This window comes from Pteropus medius, unplaced genomic scaffold, assembly GCF_902729225.1.
Source record: "Pteropus medius unplaced genomic scaffold, Ma_sr-lr_union100, whole genome shotgun sequence".
Classification (NCBI taxonomy): Eukaryota; Metazoa; Chordata; class Mammalia; order Chiroptera; family Pteropodidae; genus Pteropus; species Pteropus medius.
Window position 1 is genome coordinate 51244 of NW_024348531.1, and position 25947 is coordinate 77190.

The 25947-nt window shown below is 39.0% G+C and overlaps 1 protein-coding gene and 1 pseudogene across 1 annotated transcript in view; one reads left to right on the top strand and one right to left on the bottom strand.

Annotated features, from left to right (window-relative positions):
- Positions 1-13914: 13914 nt before the first annotated feature.
- The window catches only part of FAM120A (family with sequence similarity 120 member A), a 103215-nt gene continuing 91182 nt past the window's right edge, over positions 13915-25947 (top strand). The window contains exon 1 of the mRNA XM_039879817.1: positions 13915-14613. Coding sequence (XP_039735751.1) covers positions 14140-14613 — 474 coding nt within the window. The 5' untranslated portion in view covers positions 13915-14139. The remainder of the gene's footprint in view (positions 14614-25947) is intronic.
- Positions 25064-25182, bottom strand: LOC120616457 (uncharacterized; annotated as a pseudogene).

Consider the following 25947-nt stretch of genomic DNA (forward strand, 5'->3'; position numbering starts at 1 on the left):
AAGTGATATCTTATTACGGTTTTAATTTGCATTTTTTCTGATGATTAGTGACCTTGAGCATATTTTCATATGTCTATTGGCCATCTGTATGTCCTCTTTGGAGAAATGTCTATTCGGGTCCTTTGTCCATTTTTTAACCGATTGTTTGGAGGTTTTATTTTTTTCAGTGTTGAGTTATATGAATTTTTTATAAATTTTGGGTAATAATCCGCTACCAGATGTATTATTGGCAAATATCTTCTCCTATTCAGTAGGTTGTCTTTTCATTTAGTTGATGGCTACCTTTGCTGTGCCAAAATTTTTTAGTTTGATGTAGTCTCATTTGTTTATTTTTTCATTTCCCTTGCCCAAGGAGATATATCAGAAAAAAAATCTTAACATAACCTGTGGATATGTTTCTTTACATAGCAAAAATAATTCTGAAGATTCAGTTAAGGATCTTGAGATGGGAAGATTATCCTGTGCTATCTGAGTGGACCATATGTAATCACGAGGGTTTTTATAAGAGGGAGACAGGAGGGTCAGAGTCAGAGAGAGGTTATGATGGAAAGAGGAGTAAGAATAATGTGGAGCCATAAGCCAAGAAATGTGGGCAGCTTCTAGAACCTGGAAAAGACAAGGAAACATATTCTCCCCTAGAGCCTCCAGAGGAATGCAGCCCTGATGACCCAGTGTGTAGACTTCTGATCTCAAGAATTATAAAATAATAACTATTGTTTTAAGCAACTAGCTTGTGGGAATTTGCTACAAAAGTGATGTGAAACTAACACATTCCTTATTAAGAATGTGTTTTCAAGCTTCTTCACATGCTTGGTAATTTTTGATTGGATGATAGACATTGAGTATTTTATGTTGGGTGTCACATGTTTTTGTATTCTTATAAATATTCTTGTTTGTTATTAGGCTTAGTTAGGCAGGTCCAGAGCCATGTCTTGCCTAGGGATGATTTTGTTTTATTGTTAAAATACACATAACATAAAACTTGCCATTTTAACCATTTTTAAGTGTACAGTTCAGTAATATTAAATACATTTACATTGTTGTGCAACCATCACCACTATGTATCCCCATAACTCTTCATCTTGCAAAACTGAAATCTTTATCATCTATTAAACAATAACTCTCCATTCTCTCCTCCCCCCCATATACTAGCAACCACCATTATACTTTGTCTCTATGATTTTGACTATTCTAAGTACCTCATATAAGTGAAATCATATAGTATGTCTTTTGTGACTAGCTTATTTCACTTAGCATGATGTTCTCAAGGTTCATCCATGTTGTAGCATATTGCAGAAGTTCCTATCTTGCTAAGGCTAAATAATATTCTATTGTATGTATATGCCACATTTTAGCTATTGTGAATAACACTGCTATGAACATAGGTGTACAAATATCTATTCAAGACCCTGCTTTCAATTCTCTGGGAATATACTCAAAACTGAAATTTTTGGGTCATATGATAATGCTATTTTTAACTTTTTGAGGGAAGTCCATGCTATTATCCATAGTAGCTGCACCATTTTACATTCCCACTAACAGTACACAAGGGTTCCAATTTCTCCATGTCTGCACCAATACTTGCTGATTTCTGTTGTTCTGATAGTAGACATCCTCATGGGTATGAAGTGGTACCTCACTGTAGTGTTTTGAAAACAGGAAGTGAAAGTCCTCCAGTTTTGTTCTTGTTCAGAATTGTTTTTGGTTATTCAGGGTCCCTTGAGATGCCATATGAATTTTAGGATGGGTTTTTTTATTTCTGTAAAAAAAAAAAATCTTTTGAGATTTTGATAGAGGTTGCATTGAAACTGTAGATCACTTTGGGTAATATCGACATTTTAGCAATATTAAGTCTTCCAGTCATGAACATGGGGTGTGTTTCCATTTAGTAATGTCTAATTTATTTTGGCAATGTTTTGTAGCTTTTATTGTACAACTCTTTTATCTCCTTGTTTAAGTTCTAAGTATTTTATTTTTTTATGCTATTGTAAATGGAAATTTTTTTGTAATTTCCACTTCAGACTGTTCATTGTTTTTGTACAGAAATACACCTGAGTTTTGTGTGTTGACTTTGTATACTGCTACTTTGCTGAATTCATTTATTAGCTCTAACAGCTTTTTTGTGTGTGTGGAGTCTTCAGGATTTTCTTTATATAAGATTATACTTGCAAATAGAGATAACTTTATTTGTTCCTTTCTCATTTGAATGCCTTTTCTTTCTTTCTCCTACCTATATCGCTCTGGCTAGAACTTCTAGGAATATGGTGAATATATGTGGTGAAAAGGGGCATCCTTGCCTTCTTCTTCTTAGAGAAAGAGCTTTCAGTTTTTTACCATTGAGTGCTATGTTTATTGTAGATTTTTTAATATATGGCTTTTATTATGTAGAGATAGTTTCTTTCTATTATTTCGTTGTTTTTTTTTTATCATGAAAGGATGTTGGATTATGTCAAATGATTTTTCTGCATCAATTGAGATGATCATGTTTTTTTCCCCCTTCTTTTTGTTGGTTTGGTATATTACATTGATCCACTTTCATATGAACGTTGAACAAATTCTTTGCATTCCAGAAATAAATCCTATTTTATCATGGTGTATAACCCTGCTTTATTCTGTTTGCTATATTTTATTGACAAATTTTCCATCAATATTCATAAGGGATATTGGTCTTAAGTTTTCTTGTAGTGTCTTTATCTGAGTTATGCTGGCCTCAGAGAATGAATTAGAAAGTGTCCTTTCCTCTTCAGTTTTTGGAAAAAGTTTGATAAGTATTGGTATTAGTTCTTTAAATGTTCGGTAGAATTAACCAGTAAAGCCATCACATTAAGTGCTTTTCTTTAGGGGAGATTTTTGATAACTGATTCAGCCTCTTTTCTAGTTATAGGTCTATTTATATTTTCTATCAGTTTATGATTTAGTCTTGGTAAGTTTGGTGTTTCTAGGAATCTGTCCATCTCATCTAAGTTATCCTTTCTTTCTTTTTTTTTTTTTTGGTGTACAGTTATTCATAGTAATCTATAATGCTTTTTATTTCTGCAGAATCAGTATAAAGTCCTTTCATTTCTGATTTTAGTAATTTGAGTCTTCTCTTTTTTATTCTTAATCCAACTAGCTAAATATTTGTCAATTATGATAATCTTTTCAAAGCATCAACTTTTGGTTTCACTGATTTTTCTCTATTGGTTTTCTAATTTCTATTTTTCTCTGCTCTAATCTTTATTACTTTTTTTTTCCTTTTGCAAGTTTTGGGTTTAGTTTGTTCTTCTTTTTGTAGTTCCTTAAATTAAATTAGGTTGTTGACTTGAGATCTTTCTTATTTTTTAATGTCAGCATTTATAGCTATAAAGTTCCCCCTTAGTACCACTTTTGCTGTGTCTCATAAGTTTTAGTGTATTGTGTTTCCATTTTCATTCGTTTGTAAGTATTTTCTAATTTCCCTTGTGACTTCTTCTTTGATCCATTGGTTGCTTAAAAATATGTTGTTTTATTTCAACAATTTTGTGAATTTTCCAGTTTTTCTTATGTTATTGATTTCTAATTTCATCCAGTTGTGGTCAGAGAAGATACCTTGCATATCTATCTTTTAAAATTTATTGAGAATTTATTAACTAACATATGGTCTGTCCTGGAAAATGTCCCATGTTCAACTGAGAAGAATGTGTATGCTATTGTTCTTGGGTGGAGTGTTCTGCACATGTCTGTTAGATATAGTTGGTTCACTGTGTTAAAGCCATTATTTCCTCACTTATCTTCTGTCTGGTTGTCTGTCCATTACTGTGAGTGGCGTATTGAAGACTCCAACTAGTATTGTAGAACTCTGTATTTATTCCTTCAATTCTGTACATTTTTGTTCCACGTATTTTGATGTTCTGTCATTAGTTATGAAAATATTTATAATTGTTATATTTTCTTGCTATGTTGAACCTTTTATTAGTATATAATGCCCTCCTTTATCTCTTTTAAACTTTTGACTCAAAGTCTATTTTGTCTGATATCAGTATAGCCAGTCCTGCTCTCTTTTGGTTACTATTGCAAAGAATGTCTTGTTCCATCCTCTCACTTTTAACTTGTTTGTGTCTTTGGATCTCAAGTGAGTCTTTGTAGACAGACATGCTATATTTGGGTCATGAGTTTTTATCCATCTTGCCAATCTTCATTTTCTGACTGAAGTGTTTAATCCATTTACATTTTAAGTAATCATTGATAAGAAGAGACTTACACCTGTCATCGTGTTGTTTCTAGATGCTCTATAGTTTTTTTCTGTTATTTTCTGCATGCCTGCCTTCTTTTGTTTTTAGTTTGTCTTTGTAGTAAAATGTTTAAATTTATTACTAATTTCTTTTTGTGTATATTCTACAGCTATTTTTTCTTGTGGTTACCATTAAGATTACATTGAACACCCTAAAGTTATAACATTCTAATTTGAATTCATAGCAGTTTAATTTTAGTAACATACAAAAACTCTGCTCCTTTATGGCTCCATTCCTCCCCTTTCAGTTGTCATGTCACAAAGTTACATCTTTATACACTGCATACCCCAAAACAAACTAATACTTCTTTTAAATGCATTAGTCTCCTAAATTATGTAGAAAATAAGATTTGGAGCTACAAGACTATGTTGTAGTAATGTTAGCTTTCACATTAAAAAAATTTTTTTAAATGTGTTAGTCTCTTAAATCACGTGGAAAATAAAATGTACAGTTAAATAATACTAGCTTTAAAATTGCCCATGTGTTTACCTTTATTGAGATCTCTTTTATTGTGTACAGCTTCAAGTTACTCTTGAGTGTCCTTTCATTTCACTTTGCAGAACTCCTTTGAGCAGTTCTTGCAAGGAAGTTTCCAGTGGTAAAAAACTCTTTCAGCTTTTGTTTAGTTGAGAATTTCTTGATTTCTTCTTCACTTTTGAAGGACAGTTTTGCTGGATTTAGGATTCTTGGTTGACAGTTGTTTTCTTTCAGCACTTTGAATATATTTGCTCACTTTCTTCTGGCCTCTAAAATTTTTGATGAGAGATTTTCAGATACTCTTATTGAAGACCTATTTTTGTGATAATGTGCTTCTCTTTTGCTGCTTTCAAGATTCACTCATTGTCTGTCTTTTTTGAAAGTTTGATTATAATGTGTCTCAGTGTGCATCTGAGTTCCTCTTAGGTGGAGTTTGTTGAGCTTCTTGATGTTTATGCCATTCATCAAATTTGGGAAGTTTTCAGCCACTATTTCTTCAAATGTTCTCAGTGTCCCCTTCTCTTTCTCTTCTCCTTCTGGGACTCCCATGATAAGTACGCTGGTATGTTTTATGGTGTCCCACATTTCCCTCAGCTTCCATTCCTTTTCTCCAGTCTTTTTTCTTCTGTCCTCAGCTTGGATAATTTCCATTGTCCTATCTTCAGGTTCATTGATTATTTCATTTTTCTGCTCATATCTGCCTTTGAATTCCTATAGTGGACTTCTCATTTCAATTATTGTACTTTTCTGCTCCAGATTTTGTTGTTGTTGTTGTTGTTGTCATCTATTTCTTTATTGATATTTCCATTTTGTTCACATCTCATTTTCTTGACTTTCTCCACATCTTCCTATATAGTTCTTTGAGCACCTTAAGACAGCTGTTTTAAGGACTTTGATAATGTATCTTCCATTAAGCCTATTTCAGGTACAGATTGTTTTCTTCGACTGAGCTATTCTTTCTTTACTCTTTGTATGTTTTGTGTGATTTTGTTGTTGTTGTTGTTTTTGAACACTGGACATTTGAATCTAATAATATGGTAACTCTGGAAATCAGATTCTCCCCATTCCCCAGGGTTTGCTGTTTTTTCATTATTGGTTTTTATTGTTTTTTTGATTGTTGTAGGCTGTCTCTGTGTCAAGGATCAGCATGAAATGTAAATGTAATATCTTCTTAGGCCTTTTTTGAGCCTGTCCTTGGGCATGTGCAGTCACTTTCTAATTTTCCCCAGATATGCAGTTGTTTTTAAATGTCCTAGTCTTTAATGTCTTACTTTTGAAAGGGGAAAAGAGAATACATGAAGGAAGGCGAAAATAGCACTGGCCCTTTAAGTCTCTTGGAAGTCAGTTCAGCCAGAAGGGGCGGGGCTTCCAACAATAGGGTGGAGGGAAGGGGGAGGTGCATCAACAATGGCTACCTGCCTATCTGTCTGTACCTCTGTAATCAGAAGAGGCAATCAGTGAATGCAGATCTCCAATATTTAGAAGAAAGTGCCCTTTTTGCCCACCCTGAATCCTGCAAGCTGTGTGCAAGCTGCTCCAGGAACACATGTGCAGCTGCCTGCCATATGCCTAGAGGTAGGGATGGGTTGCTGCTACTGCACTAAGAGCTGAAATTGACTAAAATTAACCAGATTTACCACTCAAGCCTTCCCCTGGAACTTGCAAACCTTACACAGACTCCAGAGTTGTAAAATAATTACATCAGACAGATTCTGCCAGTGCCATTGTTGTCTAGGTAGGAAACAGATTCCTGGTGCTTCCAATTCCATCATCTTTCCAGAATCCTTGTCTAGGGTTAATTTTATCTCACTATTGAGGGGAAAAAAACCTTTGTAGTACTCTAGCTGATGACTTTTAAATTATGTGATTTTCCAGTATGTTGAGAACAGTCACTACTTCTGGCCTCGTTGAGTTTCAGGCACTGTGTACTCTCTCATCTTTCTCAATGTTTTTCCCTCTGCCTTGGGTAGCTTGATCACATGCATGCACTAATCAATTCTCAGCTCAATATTTGAGGAGAATTTGCAAACCTCTGGAGTCTTATTTCTGTACAGCATCCCTCTCTCTAGTACTCCGACCTGTGAATCCAAGCCACCTTGCTCTACCTAGATTCCCAGTTTTATCCCCTCAACTTGCAGTTGTAGGGCTCACCTCCTTTGTTTCCCATCTCTTAGGGATTTCACTGTCATTGACTGAGGTACAATGTCTTAAGAACTATTGTTTCACATATCTTGTCTGGATTTGTTGTCGTTGTTGCAAGTGGGAGGTTAATCAGTCCCTGTTACTACATCTTGACTGAAAGTGAAAGGTGCTGAAGCTCCATTTTAAAATTAACTTTTTTCTCATATGATCATTTAGAATATATTCTCTAATCTCCTCATTTATATTAATCAATATCTCTCTTAGTAACACAAATTATATATGTACATATTTTATCTTTTCTTGGTAGACTGTGAGCTTCTGGAAAGTAAGATTTAAATCTGAGTCAGTATATATTTTATGAATATGAAAAACATGAATGCTTAATCAGCACCTACTTAATGTATTAAACTATTAAAAGTTAACCTTATTTTGCATAGGATGTCTAAAGTTGTATGTCATTGGAAATTTCATAGTGTATGTTGATAGCTGTAAAGAGTTCCATGATGTTTCTTATGAGAACCTGTGTGGTAAGATACAGATTTTGGTTTCTTATAGTAGTGAAGTGAATATGTGGTGAGTTAGATAAATGCAAAAAAAAAAAAAAAAAAAAAAAAGACCAATAGATCAAATTAAAATAGGACAGTTCTTTAGATATGTGGCTCAGCTGTGATTCAGTATATGATTAACAGCTTAAGATTTAGAAGGCATGTCTTGATAGTGTCTATATTGTTTAAGGGCAGGGTATAAGAAGGGTCTAACGTATATACTATAAACATATGTCTGTATGGACACTTGACATTCCTTTTCTCTTCCTAAAGGTATTCAGATATCTTTCTCAGAAGTCATATATAGTTTGGTGAGATGGTCAACCTAGGTACTCATTTTCTCATATAAAAACCAAAGCAGCCATATTTTTCTCATGGTGCAGTTGGAGACATCTTACCTAAGTTTGTTCTATTCAACTCCTTTTGCCACGACTCTGAATCTTGAGCAAGTGACCACAGAATAAGGAAAGACTGGAGTTCATTCATGTCCCAAGTCATGCTTTTTTATCTACTAGTGCCTGTCATTCCTTGTTCCCACCCATTTCTAATTTGTTCTCCATCTTTCATAAACTGACTTATGAGTTCCTAATATCCTTGTAATAAATGCCTTTGTGCTTATTTTAGAGAGAGTTGTTTCAGTTGCTTGTGACATAAAAGCCCAAACTGATACAGTATACTATGCTATCTTCCCTGTCCAGGCGTGAAGTTTTACATGGTCTTTTCAATTGACCTATTTAGTTGACTACAAGTCAATGTGAGCAATCTGTGAGAGAGATCTGCTACAATGGTTAACATAGGCTTGAGTTGCACTCAGACCTACCCAGATCTCAGGAAGTCAGTCTTAATGTACACATTGCTGATCAGGCAACAACTTTCATATGGTATCTTGTGTGAGCAAAATATTCTTAAGACTACTGACAAACTGGAGAAGCCTCTGGTAGTATATGTCCTAAGTAATGAGACCTCTACACACTATATGATAGAAATAGTATAGGCTGGAAAATTAAAAATGTAGGGAAGTAGCCTTATTTTATAATTTCTACAAGTAGCTAGCCATCCCTCAGAGAGCTTAATAGATTTTTTGAAGAAAAGGCAATTTACAAACTATAAACTGTACAAATGTGATGTTATATTGTGTTGCTAAGTAACTTATTGGATAAATTACATTAAATGTAATTTAACATGAGGCTAGGCTGATGCAATTGCTCAGCTTTTTCGGAATTAAGATCCTTCAATACAGTAGCCACTAGCCACATGTAGCTATTTAAATTACAATTAAATGAAATAATTTTTTTGACATTCAATATTATTTTATTTATTTATTTATTTATTTTTATGGTGACATTGGTTAACGAAATCCAATAAATTTCAGCTGTACACTTTAATAGTAAGGCATATATATGTTTACACTGTGTTCACCTCCCACAGTTAGATTTCTGTCACCATATATTTGACCCCTTTTACCCCGTCTGTCTTCCCCCTCCCCCATCTCCTACCCTCTGGTAACCTCTAGTCTATAGTCCATGTCCATGAAATTCTGTTAAATGAAATAAAAAATTTAATTCCTCAGTTGTATACATCAAGTACTCAAGAGCCACATTTGCCTAGTGACTACCATATTTGACAGTACAGCTAATTTCCCTCATCAAGAAGTTCTAGGAGACAGTGAGGCTCCTAGACAGTGAGAAAAGTAAATGTTAGGATGAGACTGAGTCTATAATCTTTTCCTTTTAAATGGCATGGAAATTTTTATTTTAAAATATAATGCTTCCCAGTTTATCAAAACTGGAGGTATCTGTCATAAGACGGACTACAGGTAATGTTTCATGATTGTGCTGAAACCCTTTCTCCTGACTGCATTGATGTGGTAGATGGACACTCCATCCCCCAACCTGAGACTGCAGGGAGAGAAGGGTGGGGAGGAGGAAGTGGTGAGCAGGGGGAGGAAAGAGTATTCTAACTTTCAGTTCTTTCCCTGGCTCAGGCTACTGGTCCACCCTGAGGGCATCTGCATTTAAGGCAGAACTTTCTTCCTGCCTTTCAGAGGCACTTGCTTTCTCCTTGTTCTGCAGGCACCCCTGACCTGTTTCCTTTGGCAGCAGAGTCTATGCAGGGAGCCTCAGTTCAGTTTCCAGAGGATGTCTGTGTGCTCCCACTTGTGTCTGAGGACCCAGATCCCCTGGAGGAAGTCAGATTCATGTGTTTCAGCCTGGTCAGGCCTGGGTTCTTTTCATTTTTTGGTGTGGAAGAATTGCTTCTTCCAGAAATATTTTTATGGTTTGCTCAAATGTAATAGACCATTTAATAATATGTCTAATGATTAAATCTTAGAATGGTTTTGTACTTGTAAATGGGAATTCCTGGCTTTAAAAAATAAATTTCTCATTTGATTTGCATCATATTTAAAAATAAAAGTTTACTAAAAAAATAATTTTGAAGATTTCATCAGGCACTATTTAAAGAATAACTATAAAGTTTTTCTACCCAAATACGATAGAATATATGCCCAACTGAATAAGTATTGTCTTTCAAAGCATCCCTGTGAGTGTCCCCTGGCTCCTCAGCAGCTCCCAGTGGTAAAGGTACAAGTCAAGACAGTCTGATGCCTGCGTGTCTTTTGTCAGTAAGGACAGATATGGGGAGGAAGAGGTCTTGGATGCCCAGGAAATGCTGGGAGGGCCTCTGGGCATTCCCACAAGTGGTGGAGAGGGAACACAGACAGTTCTTTACAGACTTCGGAAAGAATAGGCGTGAAAGAGCCCCTAACTGTTTTAAGTAGGGAAGGGAAAAGTACAGTGATCAAGGAGTGCAGCAACCCTTCAGCTGAGATGGTAACCAATTGATTATAGAGAATATTTGCAGCCACTCATTTGGGAGCTTCCTTTATTCTTGAAGAGTCCCAGATATGTGAATTTATAGAAATTTGCTTATACTTTCCCATTGATTTACAGTTTAAAACTATAACTGTATAACTTTTTGAAAAAGAAAATGAATTCACACCCGTGAAGAGAACAGGACTTCTAATCAACATAACTAAAGAAAAGAAGCACTTTCTAATTCCAGAATACCAGTGTGCTCTTCTTGGTAATTTAAGTTGACAGTCAATTAACAGATTAGAGCCTACCTCTAGATAAACAACAAAGTTTCAAATCCCAAGTAGGGATTAATTTGCTCACTTCCAAGGTCACAGATTTCAAGTTTGGCCCCAGCTTGCTGTTCTCCCCAACATATGCTAAGGATAATATGGGTCAGAGCAGTGTCTCTATCACCTTACTTGAAACAATGAAAACTTACCTGAATTGCGGGCGGAGAGAAGCCTCAACTAAGTAAAATATTAATTAAAGGTATCATTCTACTACGAAACATTTTATTTAGTTGAAGAGAATCACATAAATAAGAGTATTTTCCTATTTTGGGCTGTATATAAATTGATCAAATACAAATTGGCTAAAATGAGAGAGCTGAAAATAAGTATTTCTGTTCTTGATTTTCCACACATTGGTAATTTCTGCATACCATGGGCTGGCTTTCTTTGTCTATTAATCATAACTTGTTTCCTGAGATACTTTTTTATAACTTTTGTGAAGCATGAGGCCATGTTCTTTTTAGCATTTTTGTTTATTTTTCACACTTTTTTTCTTGCTTCTATGGCAATCTCTTGATGAAATTTTCTCACATGCTCTAAGTGAACTGTCCAAAGATAAAGTGGTTGGAAATGAAAGTCCTCAACCATTAATTATCAGATGTTGAGAACTCAAGAAAATATTGTAAGTTTTAATTAAATTTTAAATACAAATATTTACATTTACCTTGAAATTTAAAAAATTTAACTTCAACCAATCCTTGAATTTGAACTAAAGATGCAAATTATATAAAGTATTTCTCAGCCAAACATTTTGCCAGCCATTAATAATATTGCTCAAAAAATAAAAGAATTAGTTTTTTAAGGTGAACACAGTTAAGTAAGTAGGCATAAATATTGTTTTACACTTACAAAAATGAATTTTAAAGTTTCAAAAAGTAAAATAACAGGTCCATAATCTCAAGCCTATACAACTATAGTACGTGAAAGTAATAATTACAAAAGCTAATATTTACTGAGCATTTGCTATGTGGTAAGCACACAAATTATCTCATTTAATCCTTAAAACAATCTGGAAGGTAAATACTATTACTGTCCTCATTGTACTGATGATAAAAACCAAGGTTTAAAAAGGTTAATTTTTGCAAGGGAACAGAGGTAGATTGAGACAAATTTATCATCTGACACCAGGACCTTAGTACTCTATACTGCTTTAAGGTAAAAATAAATTATTTCTAGAATTCCAGATACTGGCATTAAAGCATTTAAAACATTAAAACCAAACATGTTTAAAAGAAATAAAAACAGTACATAGCAAAGGTAAATGTATGCAACAAATGCTATAAATTAAACTAAAATGAATGATTAAAACTACTGCTCTTAATCTTGTGAACCCACAGTGGGTTAGAGAAAGAAGATTGGATATTTCTGGGGTGGCTTTAAATGGCTAGTTGTATTTCTATATAACATAACCCTGGCTTCATCACTAATTTTGTGCATGAGTAAGTGGCTTAATTTGCCAGTTTGTTTTTTAAAAATTAAACATATTGAAATACCAAGAGCATTTTATCTATGTATATATCACACTGGCCTGGATTTGAGGTGATATTATAAAAAATTAAAAAATTCAACTTGCGTTTTCACAGAGAAAGAGTATGGGGGCCTCTTGTAGCCTACACCAGCATAGGCTCCACCTGCTCTGCATCTGCTGAGCCCACTCCTCTATAAAGGTTTCTCCAGAAAAAGAACAAATGGGAGGCCTGGAGGTAAGTGAAAAAAAAAAGAAAAAAAAGCCAATTCCAAACTCTTAAGAGTTTTGCGTTTCCAAATGCTTCACTCTGCAAGACATTAATCTGTTCTTATAAACATTTATTGAAGTGTACTACATTCACAGTATTAACCTCACCTTAAAAGCAATTACCGCAGTGCTCTGGGACAGAAGTCATGAAAGAGTTTCCTCCCAGAATGTGTGACCAGAGCAACAAGATTTAAATCTCCTTAGGAGGCGCTGAACAGCCTCAAGAAAGGGAGTTAAGGAAGGTGGGCTTTCACTGTGGAAACGAAATAGAAAGGAAGCACTTCACATGCTGTAACAGACCTGTTTTTAAAGTCTCTTTGGTGATTATCTGACACAGGTTACGTGTATACTCAGACATTATAGTACGTCTGTCACTGCAGGGTCTGGGCCAGGAAATCTGTCGCAGATGCGAAAACAATGATAAAGGGAAGCCTCGGGCTCCTTCAGGCAGTAAAACTACTTTGAGCGGCTTCGGAGTCAGTACAACCTGTAAGGGAACCTTGCTCCCTTAATAGGACGCTCTAATGCTACCCCCCCACCCCGCCCCCGCCCCAGGCCCCTATTTCTCCCAAGAGAGCCATAAATTCAGTGTGTTTGGGCCAATCTGACACCTTTTCAATTTCCCCAGAATTAGGACTTTACTCCTTGTGAATGACTGCAAGTCTGGAGAATATTTCCTAAATTAACCAGATACCATCTCGATTGAGAGAGCAGGTGATCGCTTTCTAAAACTCGGTACCTACACCCAGGGACACAGCGCAGCGACACGATTTCTTTCTCCACCTGAGACAGTGGCGTCTGCTCGCTCCTCCCTTTCAAGTGTACCCCGATTTCCAAGCTCTTGACCAGCCTGCCCGCCCGTTCTTCTGCAGCCATCACGGCCAGAGTAACTAGTCCCGCCTCGGGGTGACCGGCTTCCTCGGGATGATCAGATCACGGGGACAATACTGAGTCTTCTCAGGTTGACCAGAAAACGGACGTGGCCTCCTCCCGGTGACCGAACCTAGGGAGGGACGGGGCCCCCGGGAAGGGACACGGTCTCCTTGGGATGACCGAACCCTGAGGACAGGACAGGCCTTTTGGGGTGGCCAGACCCTGGGGACAGGAAAGAGGTTCCTCGGGGTGACCAGCTCCCGGAGACGGGCCTCTTCAGGATGACCGGATCCGGGAGCTGGACGCAGCTTCCTCAGGGTGAATGGATCCGGGGACAGGAGGGCCTATTTGGGCTGACCGGATCCCTGGGACAGGATGGGGCCTCCTTAGGAGACCGGACCCCGGGGACGGGACGTGGTCCCCTGAAGTGACCGGACCCGAGGAAGGGTTCCTTCAGGTGGCCGGCTCCCGGGTGGGGATGGGACAGGGAGGCCTGACGACCTCCGAAGCCTGGGGACGGGGACACAGCCGCCGCCCCGAGGCGTGTCCGGCATCCTCTTCCCGGAGCCCGGCGGAGCAGCCTCTCCTCCCGGTACTGTCCTTTTCCGCCGGGCCAGCGGATCCCAGTGCCAGGTCTGGGGTCCAGTCCCGCAGGCCGCGGTACCGCCTCTTCCGCCAGCCGCGTACGTCATCTCGCGCCGCCCCGCCCCGCCGCTGCCGCCGCCCGCCCGCGCGAGGCCGCCTCTGCCTGGCCTGGGCCTGGAGCGGCGCACGGCGCAGGTCCCTCCCCGCCATGGCCCTGGGAGGCGGCAGCACATGGCGGCCGCAGCGGCCATGAGCGCGCCCGCGGCCCGCCCCGGCCCCCCCTAGAGCCCGCCGCCGCCCGGCCGCGCCACGGCCCCGCCACCCCCGGCCCCGCCGCCCCCGGCCCCGCCGCCCCGCCGCCCCGCGCCCGCCGCCGCCGCCGCCGCCATGGGCGTGCAGGGCTTCCAGGACTACATCGAGAAGCACTGCCCGAGCGCCGTGGTGCCGGTGGAGCTGCAGAAGCTGGCCCGGGGCAGCCTGGTGGGCGGCGGGCGGCAGCGGCCCCCGCACACGCCGCTGCGCCTGCTGGTGGACGCCGACAACTGCCTGCACCGCCTCTACGGCGGCTTCTACACCGACTGGGTGAGCGGCGGCCAGTGGAACCACATGCTCGGCTACCTGGCAGCGCTGGCCAAGGCCTGCTTCGGCGGCAACATCGAGCTCTTCGTCTTCTTCAACGGCGCGCTCGAGAAGGCGCGGCTGCACGAGTGGGTCAAGCGGCAGGGCAACGAGCGCCAGACGGCGCAGCAGATCGTCAGCCATGTCCAGAACAAGGGCACTCCGCCGCCCAAGGTCTGGTTCCTACCGCCCGTCTGCATGGCGCACTGCATCCGCCTGGCGCTCATCCGCTTCCACGTCAAGGTGCGGTCGGCCAGCGGGCGCGCAGCGGGGGCTGGGGTCAGGAGTCGAGGTCGGGGTCGGGGGTCAGGCTGGGCCAGGCTGTGATCAGGAGGGTTGGGACTGGAGTCTCTTGGACTGGGGTCTGGGAATCCGGGACGGAGCGGACAGAGTCTGGGGATCCGGGAGTAGGGTCGGGACGGGGGTCAGGGGTCGGCAAAGGGTTCAGAGTCAGGGGAAAACAGGGTCAGAGTGTGCTGGGGCCAGGGTCGAAGTGGGCCAGAGTTGCTTGGACCCGGGGTCTGGGCCGCAGTCGCCGCTCTCCCTTCCCCGTTCGCGGGCCGCAAGATGGACGCGCGGCCTGGAGCACGGCCGCCGGCTGCGAGTGCACAGGGGCCCAGGAGTGCCACTGCCCAGGCTGTTCGAGACCCTGATGACCGGCGGGTAGGTGCAGACTAGGCTTGCAGGGTGCAGCGCACCCCACTCTGAGACCCTTGAGTGCTCCCCCACTCTTCGAGGCGGGCTGATAACTAACCTGAACTTGGACGAGGTACCCGTTTTCTAATAGCAGTGCTGGGACTGCAACAGGTTTCCGTGGGAACAGGTGGGCTACGTGGCGACAGGAAGAGGTCCCCAGCCAGTGGGGGTAGGTGGGAAGTGCCTGCTGCTGTCACCACGTCTCAGCTGGGCAATGACCCCTCTAGAATGCAGTGCTGTATCCAGGTTCCCTGCAAGAATGACAGTTTTAGAGAAATCGTCTGATTTTTGTGTGTTAGATTTCAAAGAATCGTATCATTTGACACGATGGAATTTTGTCAGTTCTGTGACATAGAGTCTCTGTGAACAAAGTCTTGGTTTGTATGTGTCTCTCGTGAAAGGAGTAGTTCAGAGTCGGAGAAGAGCTTGTGAATCGTTTCCAGGATTTACTTCTCTCTGTCCAGTGGAGACTCCTCCGCTTTGGGCTGTGCACCCAGGTAATCAGAGCTTCCTTGTGGCTGCTGTCCTGTCCCTTTGGCTGAGGGCGCCTCGCTGAACCTGGGCCATGTAGAGCTTCAGGATCAGCAGTGAGGTCAGAGATAACGTGCAAATCACTGACCCTTGACTTGAAGTTTGATTGCTTATTTTTTCACTGTTTTTGTTTAAAATTTGGAAGGGGGGCTGTGTTGGTTTTCTGGCTCTTGCCACTCTGTCATCCAATTTGTCCTTCCTTTATTTCTGCTTGAAACTGCTTGAAGCCCAAAGTTTGTGAAATTAAAACTCTTCCTGACTGCCCCTACTGTCTGCTCTGAGATGGTGGTGGTTAAGCCTAAAGTGATAGCGGAAGTCCCACCCCGATCCTGTTGCAATTGGTGACAGGATTTCTGAGTCTGCGGGTCGAGGCTGCTGGCAGAGCAGTGATTGGTCTGTGAGCATGGCACAGATGCGGGCGTGCATCCCCTGGGGAAGTTCAGGTGAGAGCCAGCCAGGGGCTGCTGCTGGCATTTTGTGCCTTGGAGCCTGGGAACTCTGACAGGTAAAGCAGTGTGGATTCCCAGAGGTGATCCACCTTCAGAAGATGTCATAAAGAGTGAACAGTTTTATCCTGTTCAGAGATGGAAGCTACTACTGGAAAAACAAGATGAGCTTTCTAGTCAAGTTACTTTCAAAGGAACACTAAATATTAGAATTAGAATCAGTGTATACAGTCAGTATCTTTTGAAAGAACTGAATTCTTTTTCCGTTGTAAATTTTTTTTATATTTATCTTCATGCCACTGTGAATATCTAACTTACCTCCTTCCTATGCGCTCAGAATTTTGACCAATATAAGTGTTTGGAAACTAGATTTAAAATAGATTTAAGATAATTTCTTCTACTTAAATTTCTGGACACAAAATAACTTTGTCTATTATTATTTCACTTTAGATAAACTTCTGAGATAGAATCATAGTATAGTGCTAATTGCACAGTTTAATGTAGTAATGGTTCTATTACCTAGTGGCCACTTCTCTGACAGCCTCACCTTTTTGGAAAATGCCTAAGAAGTTTAGCTACTACAAATTTCTCAGTAGCCAATGGAGATGTCAGGAAGTTTTGGTACAGTGACCTAAAAAGGAAAAAAAAAAAAGCTTTCTCTTTCCTCATTGAAGAATCAAGTTCTATCCCTCATAGATTTCCCTGTCCTTTTCAGATCGAATTCTGATAAACTTAGTTATCTATCTCTAAACTCAGCTTGGAAAAAGTGTGCAAAGGAAAGTCTCCCAGAGGCAGGAGAACCATTAATAGCAAGAAGTGACACTTAGCGAAGGAGAAGATTAAAAAAATAAAAGCTATAAAAAGCAGATGTAATTCTGGGGCTACTTTAGAAAAAGGAAACAACCCTCCCCTAGGGTGGTACAATGTTTATTCTATAAGGATGATTCGAGTCAGAAGAATTTATGTTCAGCCTTCTCTAAGGGAGTAAAGCAGTACATACTGTTTTTAAAAGATGCCCATTAAAATGATTAAGTAAATTAAACCCATGATGACATATCATTACATACCTGTTAGAATGGCTAAAATAAACAACACTGACAAACCAAGTGCTAACAAGAACACCGAGCAGCTAGAATCATCCCATGTGGCTGGTAGGAATGCAAGAGAGTACCACCAGCTTGGAGAACAGCTCAGTGGTTTCTTATTGAGTTGAACATGTATTTACCATATGATCCAGCAGCCGTACCTCTGGATGTTTACCTAATGAAACTTTTGTTCACACAAAAAACATATATGAATGTTAATAGTAGTTTTATTTATAATAGCCCAAATTTGAAACAAGCATAATATCCTTTAATAGGTGAATAGTTAAACTGTGGTATATCTGAACCATGCAATTACACTGAGCAATAAAAAGGAAAGAACTGTTGATACATGCAGCAACTTGGGTGAATCTTTAAGGTTCTTTGTTGAGTGAAAGAAGTGAGGCTCAAAAGGTATTCTATTTATATGACATTCTGGTGAAGATACGACTATAGTGATGGGGACAGATTAGTGTTTGCCTAAGGAGGACAAAGGAGGGTGTGAATATAAAGGGTAGTAGCAGGGGAGCTTTTTGGGGTGATGGAACTGTTCTGTATCCTGATGGTGGCAACATTTTAAGATCATAGAACTATATATTAAAAGTAAAAAAAAATTACTATATGATAATTTTTACTTTTTTGGGGGGAAGAAAGTTAAATCAAAATTGACAAAGGAATTGACATGAACACCTCACTGTAATGTTAGGCATCTAAGTGAGGCGTTTCTTTGATAAAACTCCATTGTCTTATTGGCTGTTAAGCTTCTCTAAACTGGCAGAAAGTTTTAATTTCCTGTAAACTTTGCTTAGAGAAATCTTTTTTGACTTAGAAGAGTATGTCTTCAATAGAATAATAATTGTAATTTTTGGGTATAGTAATAATTCTATTTCTTTAACCATTAGAAATTGGCGTGCACATCACCTAATTTCATTCAGGTCACCAAACTGCTTGGCCTGAACTTGGCTTTTTTCTTCTAGTTACTAGGAGCATTTCCTTTTGTGAGCCTTGAGTCATCATAACCTTTGACACTTAGTGAGATACTGATGTTTATTTTACAATCTTAGTAACATTAAATCCCTGGAGCTTTTCTAAATGTTCCTGTCACAAAACTTGTGGTGACAGTGTGCAAGTTTATAATGAATTTCTTCAGATCTCATTCCGAATCAGTGCTCTGGTGTTTTTACTTAGATCTTACATAAAGCAGTGCTCATGTTTTAAGTCAGTGGAAGAATGTGACGTTTGAATGTGGCCTGAGGTTTTGGGATGATGATCTCCTTCCCTTTGTTCTTCATGGGGGATGGAGACTGACTTGTAGGGTTCCAGGCCTTTGCTAGGTCCTCTCTCAGCTCTGTCTCATTTAGCCCTCAGCATTTTATTACCCCATTTTATATGGGGAAAAACAGGCTTGCCGATTAAGTGACACCCAGGGACAGGTAACCAGTAACCTCTTCTAGAGGGAGGTGCCCTGCCAAAGTCCAAAGTTCAGTTTCATTGTGTAAGAATGCTTTGCGGATGTGCCTACCTACAGTTCACTTTCAGGTCAGATCTGATAACAAAATGCCTCTACTGCTTTTTCCAGTTAGAATAGGAGTGACATAGTTTCTATCCAGGAGACAATGAAAACTAGAAATATACTTTATTCTTAAAGACCTCGAATTGACCAAGGAAAAATTGACCACATTATAATTCAAGCCATTCATCTATTTAAATACTTTTAAAAAATATTTATTTTCTTCCAGCGTACCAGTTTTGTGACTGGCTTATTTCAGTTAGTTTAATGTTTTCAAGGTCCACCCACGTTGTAACGTGTCAGAATTTCCTTCCTTTTTAAGGCTTAATACTTCAGTGTATGGACAGACTACATTTGGTTTACCCATCCATCCCTCTGTGGTGCTTGGGTTGTTTCCCCTTTTGGCTTTTGTGAATAATGAATAATGCTGCTGTGAATATGGGTGTACAAAAATCTTTTTGAGTGCATATGTTCAGTTCTTTTGGGTATAGACCTAGAAGTGTAATTGCTGGGTTATTTGGTAATTCTGTGTTTAATTTTTCAAGGAATCACCATACTGTTCTCCATAGCAGCTACCTGCATATACTTTACATTATACTTTACACGATATATTATTACTATAGAGTTTTAATTTTTAAGGTTAATGTGATCACACAATACATTATTCAGCAACTTGCCCTTTTTAGTATGTAAAAAAAAATATTTCCATGTCTGTACTTACAGTTCTAATTCATTTTAATGTCTGCATAGTGTTCCATAATTTATCAAACCCCTACAGATGTTACACGCACATACTTGGTAGACTCAAGAATGTGCACATTTTAGAAGCCTTACAGGACTATAGAGCTGACATTGCCAGGTCTTCATATTTTTAAGAAAGCTAGAAATCCAGATTTTTATTTGAAATTCTCCCATTTAAAAAATACTGTTTAGGCCAAGCAAAATAGACTCCAGGCTAGATCCAACTCTTGAACCATCAGTTTCTGATTTTAGCAGTGATGGCTAAATCTCTCTCCCCGCACCCCCCCCCCTCTTTTTTTAAGTTTAAAGTTAGACTTATCAAAGCCCACTCGTCTCTTCCCATCTGCCTTGTTGAATTCTTTTTGATTATCAAAGTGCTTCCATTTCATGAGGTTACTGAAAATAGGACTTTACATAAATGTCATAGTTCTCTGGACCTTCTCCAGTATACACTCTTCCTTCTCATAATCCCCAGTATTCTCTCTTTTGAGGTTAATGCTATCCACACATTCATTCAACATCTGGTGATTTCCAGGGCACACATTTACTGTCCTCAAAGACTTGAGCAGCTGGTTTTCGGTACTTAGAGTTCATTCCTACCATATTCTGTCCAACACACATTCTCATCCCTAATTTGGTTTCAGATTCCTCAGCTCAGGTGACTACTATATTTTAATTTTATCTACCCCAGAGTTCGGACCCTATAATCAGTAGAAAAAGTAATACCTACTTTAAGACTTTAAACTCCATGTCCCCTCTGTAGCCTGGCCCTTGACCCTAGTCTTTATTTTCCCTTTTCTTTTCACCATCCTTTCTCCCAGTCTGTTCTAGTTTTAACTGGTTTGAGTCTTGCGGTCAACTACATCAACATTACACTCGCTACCAGCCTAGAGTTGTCCTCGTCATTTCATTATCCCATTTTGCCAGTCCCTACAATGTGTCATGTCAGTTCTAGCCCAGCAGTCTCTGTTATACTCCTCCTCATTTCCAGTACCCCCAACGTATGAACTCACCAAGTTTACCTAAAAGGTCTAACAAGTGCTTTGCAAAACATTGGTGGGTTACCAAATCATTGGATGTTTACTAGCATTTAGAAAAAATGATAAAGAATAAATTGGAACAAAAAGTTGAATGTAAGACATGTATACTAAGGGTAAACACCATTTTGTTAAACTGTCTTTCTGTGGGGAATAATCAGAATTGCCTCTGGATCTTACGGGGCTCCCACACCCAGTGTCTAACCAGTGGACCTTATCCCAAATGGGTTACTCTCTTGCCAATGACTTAAACAAAACCATGAATCCAAACTCCTTATTCAGGCTTTTAGACACCAACCCCTGACCACCAATCTGAACCCATTCCACCCTCCTTCATGTTTCACAATCCCTTTATGTTTTAAATGCTCCCAGCCACACTCCTCACGGGTTCTTCAAGAAATGTCCAACTTTCCAACTTCTGCTTATGTTGCTCCCTTCCCTACTAACTGTAAGCTACTCGAGGCCAGGAACTAATTTTATTCCTTTTGTATCTCTTATATGTTTACTGTAAGCACTCAACTTTTTAATCATATTTTGCTTCGTTCTATTTATATAGCCAGATAAATTTCTTTCAACACTTAAGTCAGTGGCCATTTAGTTTCTTATCATCGATTTTTTATACTCTCTTTTCTGACTGGTTCCCAGGGATGATTCATTCTCCCTTTAGCAAACATTGAAGGCCTTTCATTGGCCAGGCATGAGGAATGACTATAACAGGACAGAACGGACTCTTTCAAGGAGCTTAGTCTAGAAGGGAGAGGGACTCGTTTATGTCATTTTTCCATGTCAACATTTGGAACTTTTATGCCACAGGACATTTTAATCATCGAAGACCAGTGAGTGGTTCTCACTGGGTACTGGTTGCAGCAATATCTAGATACATTTTTAGTGTTCACAGCTAAGTGCGTGCTGACTGCAGGCATGTGCTGGGCAGAGGCCCAGGATGCTGCTGAACGTCCTACAATACATCAGACAGCCCCACAGCAAAGAATTGTCTTTCCCTGGATACCAGTAGTGCCAAAGCTAGGAAATCATTGTGTGAATAAATCAAAGAATTCTAAGCCTTGGGCCTTGAGCCATATAAATGTTTGCAATAGAAATTTGTAAGTATACCAGGAAGAGAAGTAATAAAAAATACAACTTAGTTTTCTAAATTACAATACACACATGTACATATCCCATTGCTAACATGTTTCTAGACCCATACTGCTCTTTGTTTTGTTTTGTACAGTGGGAGTTTATATAATGGAAAGAAACTAATTAGCACGTATTACACATTCCAGCCTTAGTTAGCAATTAACTATAGGAATAAATGCCAAATACCATGTAATATGAAGATGAGGTACTTTATTTAAAAATTTTTTTAATTAAGATATAATTGGCATATAACATTATATTATTTTCAGGTATACAACATAACGATTCGATATTTCTATATATTGTGAAATGATTACCACAATAAGTTAACATCTTTCACCTCACATAGTTGCAAAGTTTTCTTGTGTTGAGAACTTTTAAGATCTCTCTTAATAACTTCGAAATACATAGTACACTATTGTTAACAGTCGCCATGCTATACAGTACATCCCGGATTTATTTATTTTATAACTGGAAATTTGTATCTTTTGAACACTTTCACCCATTTTGCCCACCCCCTACCCTGAAAAGGAGATAACTTTAAAATTTGAAAAGTTAGATTTGTTTTCCAATGGATTTATAGACAATTTTCTAAATAGAACAATTAGATATAAATGAATCATTTCAGATAAATATTCTAAAATTCTCCACAGGTCTCTATATAGCTGGCATCATATTTTATTTTTAATTATGTTTATGTTTTCTGTAGAAAGTAAGCCCTGTGATGACCTTGCCTGTTATCTAGTTTTTAGTACATTACCTGGTGTGTAGCAGGTCTTTAAAATATATGTGATAAATGGATACATAAATCAATTCCAGGCTAACCAGCTACTCAGTCCCCTTGCACAAGGCAGTATTATGGCAGAAAGATGGTAGAAAGTTTAAGTGTTCAAACCCACTCAAGCCAGTTACACACATAAGTAGTTCAACCTGGCCACCTGGCACAGAGGCTTTATCTTTGAATAAGCCCTTTATGCTTCTTAACTTAGGAGCTGTGTTGAAGACATAAAAGGGGTAACTGCTTAGAGAAGTTGGCTGAATTTAGCCATCTCTTCTCCCTTGTTGTACCTAGTTCTATCAAACAGTGTTTCTAGGCATCTTAGTGCCAATAGAGAGTTTAACTTGACACACTGAGTTATCTGCAAAGATGACGGTAAATCTGCAGTAGTTCAGGATCTGTGATCTAGAAATCCTTTTGTGCTCCTGTTACTTGGCATTTCCCACTGTCTTTGGAATAAATTGACTTCTTTGGAAAGACTAAACCTAGAACACTGCTGTTGGTTATTTTGCCGGTTAATGAAGGAAAGTGTATGGAGGGTGTGTTGCTGGAGTGTTGACTTTTTGTAGGCATGCAGTTCATCTCAGGAGCAGGAATGTGATCAGTCCATACTGGAGAGGCCTCACTGCACTTTTTGGATGAGCACAGGCACTGTGGTTTTTCAATCACCTGCACCTATATGAGCCAGAAAATAATTTAAAGAGTTTGCAAGTGTCACAATCTTGAAATAAATTGTATCAATCTGAAATTCATGTTCCTAAATTCTGAAACTTAAATTTTAATGTATTTTAGAATTAGATTTTTAACAAGAATGATATTAAGGTGGCTCCATAGTGTAGTGGTTAGCACGTCTGCTTTACACGCAGAAGGTCCTGGGTTCGCGCCCCAGGTGGAGCCATGAACCATACCCTGGGTGCACCAGGCCCCCTAGGTGTGCCTGGCCCCGGGTGTGCCAGGCCCCTGGTGCACACTGCAAGCGGGAGGGAGGAGATGCCCTGCTTTCAGAGATCCAGTTCTTAAGGGGAAACGGCAACATCCATAGGTCAGGGATGGAAGAGGGGGGTGCAATTAAAAGGGGAAGAATGATATTGCCAGGAGTTAGCTGAGTTACTAGGAAATTAATATAGTAGGCTAAGTAGACATTGAATACAAATAATGTTGGTGTTTCCTTCTACTTTTATCATTTTATATGTTCTTTTAAAGTTTATAAAATTTAGTTTTCATTTCTTTTATGACATCTACTGTCTTATTTATTTTTTTAGCAGAGAGGATAAAAATTTTATTATTGAATAAGTATTGAACCAGACTACAATCACATTACAGGCAATCTGCTAAAGACATTGCAAAGAAAAATATCTCACCCTTTTATATAGCTTGGCAGATACAATCCATTACATGCATACCAATGTCATTATCCAAAGGGAAAATAAAACTTCTGTCTTTGAGAAGTTACATGTTACATCAGGGAGCCAAGTGCCTAGGATTCCTGAGAAGATGGGGAGACTGGGTGCCATGCTTTTCATTATTATAAATTTTTATTTTTTTAATTTATACATAACAAAAATTTTACTATTTTAACCATTATTAGGTATACAGTTAAGTGGAAATGAAGTAAATGCACAGTGTTGTGCAACCATTACCACCATCCATCTCCAGAACTTAAGCATCTTACCAAACTGAAACTCTGTGCTCATTAAAAACTAACTCTCCATTCCTCCTCCCCTAGACCCTGGCACCCATCATTCTACCTTCTGTTTCTAGGAATTCGACAATTCTAGGTCCTTCATATAAGTGGAATCACACAGTGTTTGTCTTTTGTGACTGGCTTGTTTCACTTAGTATAATGTCTTCAAGGTGCATGCATTGGTAGCATGTGTCAGATTTTCCTACCTTTTCAAGGCGAGATAACATTCTGTTGAATGTATAGACTACATTTTTTTTAATCCATTCATCTGTCAATGTATACTTGTGTTACTTCCACCTTTTGGCTATTGTGAATAATATTCCTATGAAAATGGTGTTGCAAAATGGTGTTGTTTGAGCTCCTTCTTTCATTTCTTTTGGGTATATATCCAGAAATGGAATTGCTGGGTCATATAATTCTGTTTAGTTTTTTGAAGAAGCACCACACTATTTTCCATGGCAGCTGCACCATTTTACAGCAATGTGTGAGGGTCTCACTTCTCCACATCCTCAGTACTTGCTTATTTTGTTGTTGTTGTTTTACAGCAGCTATCCTAATAGGTGTGAAAGGGTATCACATTGTGGTTTTGATTTACATTTCTTTTATGATTAATGAAGCTGAGGATCTTGTATCACTCTCTTATTTTAAAAGAAGTTATTTTTCCTTGCTTTTAAGAGCACTGCAACCATTTCTTATAACTTAGCTATGATTTCAGATTTCCTGAGGGGAAGAGATTTTCTTTTACAGACATAGCTAATATAGGTCATAACATTTAAATTGCCCTTTTAAAGTAAGCAACCACAATAAACATTGTATACCAAGTTAGAGATGACTTTTCTTATTTCATGCTTCTGTTGGACTTGACTAGGGAGTGAATAGTCTAAGTTGTACCCACTTAATATCCAGTGAGTACAGTTCAGCTGGATAAAGGTAAAAGCCTGATTTTTTTTCTTAAAAACCAAAGAATTTAGGTCAACTCATATCCTCTTGTGTTCAGGTTGACATATCTTTTATTTTTTATTTTATTTTATTATTTTATTATTTTTTTTAATGCCAACAGCACCTAGTATTCCTAGGTGGTCTCCCATCCAAGTACTAACCAGGCCTGACCCTGCTTAGCTTCTGAGATCTGACGAGGTCAGGCACATGCAGAGTGGCATGACCGTAGACTTGACTTACATCTTTTAAATTTGGTAGCTGGCTGATGTGTCATATTATTCCCTTAGCTCGTATAAAATTATCCTAAAGAAAAACCACATATAGTATTTTTTTTCTTTGTGTCGTAAAATCTATTTATGACAACGGATAGTGTTTCAGGTCCTGCATGAAGAGTATGAAGCAGATCTTTTTTCACATAGCTTACTTAAAAATAAATAGTAGCTGACATTTATTGAGCGCTTTGTATTTATGAATGATTCTGAGCTGTTTACATGTAGTAACTTATTTAATCATCACAGCTACCCTATGAGGCAGGGGAATACTATTATTTTTGCAGATGAAGACATGGAAGTACAGAAAGTATTAAAATAGGCAGTGGAGTTCACCAACCTGGTGCCAGAGACAAAAACCTCATTGTACAAGTGCCTCTTCACTGGAGATTAGGAGTAAGTAACCATCTTACCTTTTTATTCTTATGGGACTGTCCCCATAGCTGCTTAATAAATAATTATTACACTTGCAAAGTAAGCTTGAGGATTTTTAAGTCATTATTCCTTGTAAAAATAAAAGTTTTGATGTATCTGCCTTTTTAATGATGAAACTTAAAACTATTAAGATAAAAAGATTTACCTAGGATTCTGTGGCAAATATATAGTAGCATAAAATTATCTCCAGCTAATGCAAAATACTTCATTGGGACCCAAAATGGGGCATTTTGCCAGCTACTTAAGCTCTTCATTGCTGACTGCTTCCACCATATTTCTTGTGAAAGGATGG